General features: G+C 41.4%; 1 protein-coding gene across 1 annotated transcript in view; it reads right to left on the bottom strand.

The window, feature by feature from the left end:
- LOC141134157 (uncharacterized) overlaps positions 1-8,781 on the bottom strand; it is a 44,567-nt gene that overhangs the window by 18,764 nt on the left and 17,022 nt on the right. Inside the window, exon 6 of the mRNA XM_073623742.1 lies at positions 1,891-2,049. Within this exon, the coding sequence (XP_073479843.1) occupies positions 1,891-2,049 (159 nt within the window). The remainder of the gene's footprint in view (positions 1-1,890; positions 2,050-8,781) is intronic.

Here is an 8,781-nt window from a genome sequence, read left to right as displayed (position 1 = left end):
AACCCCCCCCCCCCTTTTCCCTTCCCTCCCCCTCCCTGCCCCCCTCTCCCCTCCTCCCTCCCTTTTCCCCCTCCCCCGTTTCCCTTTCCCCCCCCTCCCCCCTTCCCTTTCCCCTCCCCCCCCCTTTTTTCCTCCCCTTCCTTCCTTTTTCCCCCCTCCTCCCTTCCTTCCCTCCCCTTCCCCCCTCCCCCCCCTCCTTGCCTTCCCCCCCCCCTTCTCCCTCTTCTCTCCTCTCTCCCCCCCTCTCCCCCCCTTTCCCCCCCCCCTTCCCTCCCCCCCCCCTTCCTTCTTCCCCTAATCTTCCCTCCCCCCCCCCCCCTCCTCCCCTTTTTTTCCTTTTTTTCCCCTTTCCTCCCCTTCCCCTTTGTCCATTCACCTCCTACCCATTTCCTCAACATTTCCTTGGCCCCCTCTCCTGCACACGTTTCTAATCCTAGAGGCACACTAATGGCACTTCCTCACCTCATACTCCCTCCTAATTAATTCTCCAGTCCATATCCCTTTATCTTACCATCCTATTTATCCATTCAGAGGCTGTGTAGTCATCCCCTGTGTCCGCCACGGGGGGAATCGGTTGAGGCCGTGTACACCCACCGGGAGCCGTAGAACGGGTGAGCTCATTCTTTTTCTACCTAATTGTACATAATTGTGTAACATTTTCTCTAAATATTTGTGCTGCATTAATAATGTTATTATGAGAAAAAAAAATTTTTCTGTGTGCTATACTCATTACAATTATTATATGTTACACTACAGATATTGCTCTCCTGAGGAAGCGGTAAAACCGCGAAACCGGTCGAGAATTCAAGCTCTATTTGTGTCTACTAACACTATGGGTTGTAATCCAATTGGTTGTATTGACTGCTTCCATTTTTAAATTACAACTGTTATGTGATATTGTTACAATTTTTTAATTATGTTTTCTATTAAAATGGAATTTTTATACTACCTTATTGCCCTCTTTCTCTACCTTTGTGTACTGTAATTTTCACTTTATTAGTACCCGCAATAGTCCCCCCCCTTCCCCCTCTTTAGGGGTTGTTGTCCCTGTTATGGGGTATTGAGATGCAGGTCGACAGAGGCAGCTAACTGCGACCGCTCTCTACCTCATTTATAATATTATTGCAATAGTCATTTGGGATGATGGTACTTTTATCTGGTCTTTTACCCTCTTTGATTTGAACGCTTCTCCTTCTTTATAGAATTTTGAGTAACATTAATTTAATAAAATATTGCTTATGAAGCCTATGAATATTTTACATTTTTTGTATGCAGGCAGCCAGTTGAAACTTGCAGCTTATCTATATATAACACAAGATTCCCACAGTACAATGGGTTATTTAAAGGACCAGAACTGCAGTAGTTGTCTCCTTTCAGGCTGTCTGTCAGTGTAACCATAGATAGAGTCATACAGAGTGAGGAGGAGGAGGAGTTGCTGCTCTGACTTTTTGTGTGTGTAAGCTTTAGCTTGAGCTGCTGAGCTCTGTAAACAACAATATTTTTTTACCCAAGAGAAAGTAAGGAGGAGCTGAAAAACATGAATACAAAATATTTGTATGCGATATTTTATCATTACATTTACAGCCAGCAGGTGGCACTGTACGCTCCTTCTCACATATTTACTTGTCTGTTCTTAGCTGCTATGTTGTAAAAGCCTGTTGTCTACAAAGCTCAACAGTTCAAGATCAAAAATAAACACAGGAGTGGGTAAGTCAGAGCAGTGCCCTTCTCAGTATGGCTCAGTCCAAGTTTTTAAATAAGAGATTACCTGTCCAAGAGGTACAGGGGAGGAGCCAGCGCTCTCACACACACTGCTGTGTATGTGTATACATTTTAGCTTGAGATTCTGCTTCTAGTTCCTTCTGCTGCCCAACCCAGTAAAAACCTCACCTTAATAGTATTGTTATTCTTGGAGTTCAGAAATACAGGCAGCTTGGCGCTGAACACCGGCTCTCCGTTCCCCCTCTCAATGGAAACATTCATAATGCTGGTGGAGGAGACGATCCTGACATTCCCGATGTGGTGAGCCGACTGAGCACAAACTTTCAGCTGGGGGAAGGCAATATAACATAACAATATAATATAACAATATAGCAATGATATACCAATGTAACATAACAATTTAACATAACAATATAGCAATGATATACCAATATAACATAAGAAATTAACATAAAAATATAGCAATGACATAAAAATATAACATAACAATATAGCAATGACATACAGTGCCTTGAAAACGTATTCACACCCCTTGAAATTTTCCACATTTTGTCATGTTACAACCAAAAACGTAAATGTATTTTATTGGGATTTTATGTGATAGACCAACACAAAGTGGCACATAATTGTGAAGTGGAAGGAAAATGATAAATGGTTTTCCAAATTTTTCCAAATAAATTTCTGAAAAGTGTGGTGTGCATTTGTATTCAGATCCCTTTATTATGATCCCCCTAACTAAAACCTAGTAGAACCAATTGCCTTCAAAAGTCACCTAATTAGAAAATGGAGTCCACCTGTGTGTAATTTATTCTCAATATAAATACAGCTGTTCTGTGAAGCCCTCAGAGGTGTGTTAGAGAACCTTAGTGAACAAACAGCATCATGAAGGCCAAGGAACACACCAGACAGGTCAGGAATACATTTGACATCTCACTGTCATCATCTGAAAATGGAAAGAGTATGGCACAACTGCAAACCTACCAAGACATGGCCGTCCACCTTATTTTTAATATCACTATAGACTTTTTTTTTTTTTTAGGCAAGATATCACGATTTTATATAAATATATATGTATATTTTTATACTTATATTATATATGGTAGACGTTCCGCGCTACCCCCAACTGTGATAAACCAATGTGGAATTTAAATTAGTGAAACTCTATTTTAAAAGTGCATAAAAAACACACAAAATAGCAAATATGTGAAACATAAATAATCCTGAGTGCTGCAACTAAAAAAACCTTGAACATGATGTTTTGTACAGTATAAAGAAAAAAGTTCAGTACGCTACTCAAATTAAAACCAAATAGTAATGTGAATATAAAGAAATGAAAAAATTATAGTTCATATGGAAAATAGTGGTATCATAAACCGGAGGTGTGATTCCTCTTTAAGTCTTCAGTAAATCTTCTATGGATCTTCTAAGACAGTGCAGAAATAGGAAAAGAGGGCTGCTTACCAGATTTGATGGATCCCCACCACAGAGATCATATGAGCCTGAACAAAACTCCTCTCGGGGTCAGGAACAGCTGGTCTTTGAGTAGAGACAGACTTCCCTCCACGCCTGGTAGTTGAAATTTCAGAGGCGGCAATCAGGAACACTCTCCTCCATTAGCTGCTCCAGCAAGACCACTCGTAGCAGGATATGGTATATTTTAAAAGAAAAAGAGGCGCTTCATTGTGCAGTAGTTTAAAATGCTTTAATCCATGAATGGACAACTGACATCAAAGCATTGGCAGGGTAAAACACCGTTGCAGTTAAAAAACTCAGCCAACGCCGAGGCCGATCAGCTGAGAGTGTGGTGACGTCAGGTCCTCTGACTCCACCCAACACTAAGTTTCTCCTAAACAGGCATCGACTGGGAGAGGAGGCTATGCTTAGGAGAAACGTAGCGTTGGGTGGAGCCAGAGGACCTGATGTCACCACACTCTCAGCTGATCGGCCTCGGCTGTGTTTTTTTAACTGCAACGATGTTTTATCCTGCCAATGCTTAGATGTCAGTTGTCCATTCATGGATTAAAGCATTTTAAACTACTGCACAATGAAGCGCCTCTTTTTCTTTTAAAATATACCATTTCCTGCTACGAGTGATCTTGCTGGAGCAGCTAATGGAGGAGAGTGTTCCTGATTGCCGCCTCTGAAATTTTAACTATTGCTTTTTTTTGGTCTTTTTGGTGGCAGCCCTGACTGACTCCTCTCTCTCTCTCTCTCTCTCTCTCTCTCTCTCTCTCTCTCTCTCTCTCTCTATATATATATATATATATATATATATATATATATATACTCACCCTGCCATTGGACTATTAAGGAACAGTTTTTTGAGGTATACCTGCATTGCGCCTTTTTACTTGTAAAGATAAAAAATGAGGCCAGACAAGGAGAGCATTAATCGGAGAAGCAGCCAAGAGGCCCATGGTAACTCTGGAGGAGCTGCAGAGATCCACAGCTCAGGTGGGAGAATCTGTCCACAAGACAACTATTAGTCGTGCTCTCCACAAATCTGGTCTTTATGGAAGAGTGGCAAGAAAAAAGCCATTGTTGAAAGAAAGCCATAAGAAGTCCTGTTTACAGTTTGTGAGAAGCCATGTGGGGGACACAGCAAACATGTGGAAGAAGGTGCTTTGGTCAGATGAGACCAAAATTTAACCTTTTGGCCTAAAAGCCAAATGCTATGTGTGGTGGAAAACTAACACTGCACATCACACTGAACACACCATCTCCACCTTGAAACATTCATGTTTGTGTGATGCTTTTCTTCAGCAGGGACAGGAAAGCTGGTCAGAGTTGATGGGAAGATGGATGGAGACAAATACAGGACAATCTTAGAAGAAAACCTGTTGAAGTCTGCAAAAGACTTGGGGAGGAGGCTCACCTTCCAGAAGGACAATGTTGACCCTAAACATACAGCCAGAGCTACAATGGAATGGTTTAGATCAAATCATATTCATGTGTTAGAATGGCCCAGTCAATGTCCAGACCTAAATCCAATTGAGAATCTGTGGCAAGACTTGAAAATTGCTTTTCATGGACGCTCTCCATCCAATCTGACAGAGCTTGAGCTATTTTGCAAAGAAGAATGGGCAAAAATGTCCCTCTCTAGGTGTGCAAAGCTGGTAGAGACATCCCCAAAAAGACTTGCAGCTGTAATTGCAGTGAAAGGTGGTTCTACAAAGTATTTTCTCAGGGGGGCGCCATACAAATGTACCCCCCACACTTTTCACATATTTATTTGTAAAAAAATGTTGAAAACCATTTATAATTTTCCTTCCACCTCACAATCATGTGTCACTTTGTGTTGGTCTATCACATAAAGTCCCAATAAAATACATTTATGTTTTTGGCTGTAACATGAAAAAATGTGGAAAATTTCATGGGGTATGAATACTTCTTAAAGGCACTGTAGGTGAGGATGGTGTCTCTTGCCCTGCTGCCTCATAGGACACATCACATGTCCCAGGAGGCTTCAGGACCATTCACAGAGCGCTGGATGAGCTCACATATGCACAGTGGGGAGCCAATTGTGGTTCCTCAGGAAGCCACAGCTTGTTCCTGTTTGCAAGATGGCAGCCCCGGACTGCTGACTTCTCTTTCTAAAAATGCCATTCGACTTGGCTGTCATGCTAATCCATAAAACATGGAGCTTGGTGTTGGTGCACCTTATGCAGCGTATCATTGTTCAGATCACCGATAGAGGGAGGAGGAGGTGAAGGTGTTAGAGATAGGATGGAGGTGGGAGGTACAGGAGAGAAGGGAGGTGAAAGGGTTAAAAAAAAACAGTTAACCCCCCCCACCATTAATCAGCTGCTGCCGTCTTCTTCATTCATTTATTTTTTTAATTGATAAAGTACTCATTTCCTACCCTTCTTTCAACTTTTACAACAATGTTGTACTTTTATTACATTGCAGCTGATTGGTGGTAACCCTAAAAACGCCTTTCACTGGCAGTCCCCCTCCTTTATCTGGCAATAACTCATCTCCAAATGTTTGTTTAAAAAGATGCCTCTAAATAACCTTTTCCAGTGATCTTCAGGCCGCTCTGCTACTACAATCCAGGGCTACATCGGGAGATCTGTAAACTGTGTTGACACCACAACTTCACAGGCCCCTAACCTGAGGTCTCTGTTCGGTTATAATGGGTCTTGCTGAAAGGAATATCGATGGTGGGGCCAGTCATTTTTTTGGAGGATGTTAGGGAGTACAAATATGGGAGTATTGATTTGTAAAGGGGTTGTAATGGCAACTACTGTATCTCTAGACATCTCCTGTAGCATGCCTGCAGTCTGACCACCTAGCATAGTAGGTCCCTGCTCTCTGACCATCTCCTGCAGCATGTTTCCAATCTCTGTCTCCTACAGCAGTGGTCATCAACCCTGTCCTCATAGCCCACTAACAGGCCAGGTTTTATGTGTACCTTACCAGACTAGAATAATGCAATCACTGAGCAGCAAATGATATCACCTGTGATGTATTTCAGTTATCTTGCAAACCTGGCCTGTTATGCCCCGTACACACGGTCGGATTTTCCGGCAGAAAATGTGTGATAGGACCTTGTTGTCAGAAATTCCGACCGTGTGTAGGCTCCATCACATATTTTCCATCGGATTTTCCGACACACAAAGTTTGAGAGCAGGCTATAAAATTTTCCGACAACAAAATCCGTTGTTGGAAATTCAGATCGTGTACACAAATCCGACGGACAAAGTGCCACGCATGCTCAGAATAAATAAAGAGATGAAAGCTATTGGCCACTGCCCCGTTTATAGTCCCGACGGACGTGTTTTACGTCATCGCATTTAGAACGATCGGATTTTCCGACAACTTTGTGTGACCGTGTGTATGCAAGACAAGCTTGAGCCAACATCCGTCGGAAAAAATCCTAGGATTTTGTTGTCGGAATGTCCGAACAAAGTCCGACCGTGTGTACGGGACATTAGTGGGCCCTGAGGACAGGGTTGATGACCACTGTCCTACAGAATATCCTCTGTATCTCATCATCTCCTGTAGCCTGTTTGCATACCTCCCAGGTTTTTGAGATGGAAATGAGGGACACCTATTAGGAAAAGTATATAGGCATAGGACACACCCCCTGCCATGCCCCCTTAAAGGAGAATTAAAAAAAAAAATGAAAGCATTGGTTAAACCCACAAGTGCTTTCTTTTACCACTACTATTCTTTTATATTGGCCTTTGAAATATACAAATGCAGCAATTAGAAATTGAATGAAAGGTTTGGCGCTGGGAAACACTTTTTGAAAGATAAAAAGTGCATTTTATATACATCTATATAGATCAGACCAAAATGAGGGACAAATGAGGAGGAAAGAGGAACAGAGGGACATTGTTCCAAATCAGGGACAGTCCCTCCAAATCTGGGACAGTTGGGAGTTATGCTGTTTGCAGTCTCTGATCATCTCCTGTGATATGTCTGCAGTCTTTAATTATTTCCTGTAGCATGCCTGCCGTCTCTGATCAACTCCTGCCGCATGTCCTCAGTATATCATCAGGAGTCTCTGGCCATCTCCTGTAGTAGGTCTCTAGTCTCTGATCATCTTCCCTAATATTTCTGCAGTCTCTATTTCCTTTGGTGAAATAGCAGTCTTTGACCATCTTCTGCAGCACGTTCTCAGTATCTCACCATCTTCTGTTTTATAAAAGCAGAAGGTGCAATCAGTGCAGAAATATATAAATGAAATAATATAAAACAACCCTTTACGTATGCAAGCTGAACACTAAAGAACTATCACAAAAATCCAAAGTAGCAAATATTGTATCAAGGTAAAAGTGCAGCGCAAACAAATGACAGTCCAGAATATTGATGAAAAAGCAATTCCTGGATTGAATAGTTTTCAGTGTAAAAGTAAGTCCAGAGAGTTAGTGGACAACAGGTCCTAGAAAACCTTCACCAGTGATGATAAAATCCACAATAGGTGACAGTCCCTCCACCTCCGGTCTTATTTTCTACTCTCACCTTAAGGCATGGACTCCTAAACAGGTAGTCATGCAAGCAGACCCCAATATCCAATAGGTAAATAACGGATCAAACACTTCTCTCCAGACGTCTCAAAGGCTCAAAATGGGTATCAGACAATATATAATAAAAAGAGAAGATCTAAGTGCTCACTGTGTAATTATAAATGTATTTATGTCCACACATGGACTACTCACATTTAAAATGATGATTAGAGGCATAAAATCACAGACATGTGTCTGTTTCGTTTCGAAGGGCGGCAGCGGGTGACGTCATACGCAGCTTTCCCCCCGTACGCGTTACGTTCCAGTGAACTTCCTCAGCGGGGCGGGGCTACGGCATCACCAGTCAGTCTATTTATAGAGGGACGCTGTTATGGCAACAGCCGACGCCGGGAACAGCGGAGCTAGGCGGCGACGTCGTCCGTCAGCCTAAACTAGATGCGCCGCTTTTATGGCAACGTCCGACACCGGAAACAGTGGCAAAAAGAGGTTTATATGAATACAGCTCTGCGGCCTATATAACAGAACAATCACTATAAAAAGCTTTTAAGACTTTCCTCTAATATAAGCTCAATAATCTCAACTTGCCGTGTATTTCTACACCTCAAGAAATTAACATAAAAAGTAAGAACTAAAAACAAATAACAAATATTTGTTATACACTGTGGGTGATAATGATACCACAACCACACAATTACTTAGTCCCATTACAAATTCAATATTACATCACCCGATGCCTTCCTTCGGAACTTTTAACAATACAAGCATTACCAATACAAAATAAAATCAAAGACATTAATAAAATTATTAAAAAATGTACAAAAAATCCACTCAAATAGCATCAAAAAATGATGTATAATAATACAGTCAGATAAAAATGACATGATAATACATAATAATGACATAATAATGATTTGATTTGTTATATTTTCTATATTTTTGGATGCATAGAATGCACTTTTTGGTTGAGTTCTATTGGCAGATAGCATGTCTAATTTTATTTGTTTTCTTTTTAATGCACAATAAAAATAATTGTGGAGAATAATACTTGGCTATGTGTTTTACTTCAAATGACAGTTTGGGAGTC

This window comes from Aquarana catesbeiana, linkage group LG03, assembly GCF_042186555.1.
Source record: "Aquarana catesbeiana isolate 2022-GZ linkage group LG03, ASM4218655v1, whole genome shotgun sequence".
Lineage (NCBI taxonomy): Eukaryota > Metazoa > Chordata > Amphibia > Anura > Ranidae > Aquarana > Aquarana catesbeiana.
The sequence above is the reverse complement of the archived record's forward strand: the minus strand, read 5'-3'. Positions and strand labels throughout refer to the sequence as shown.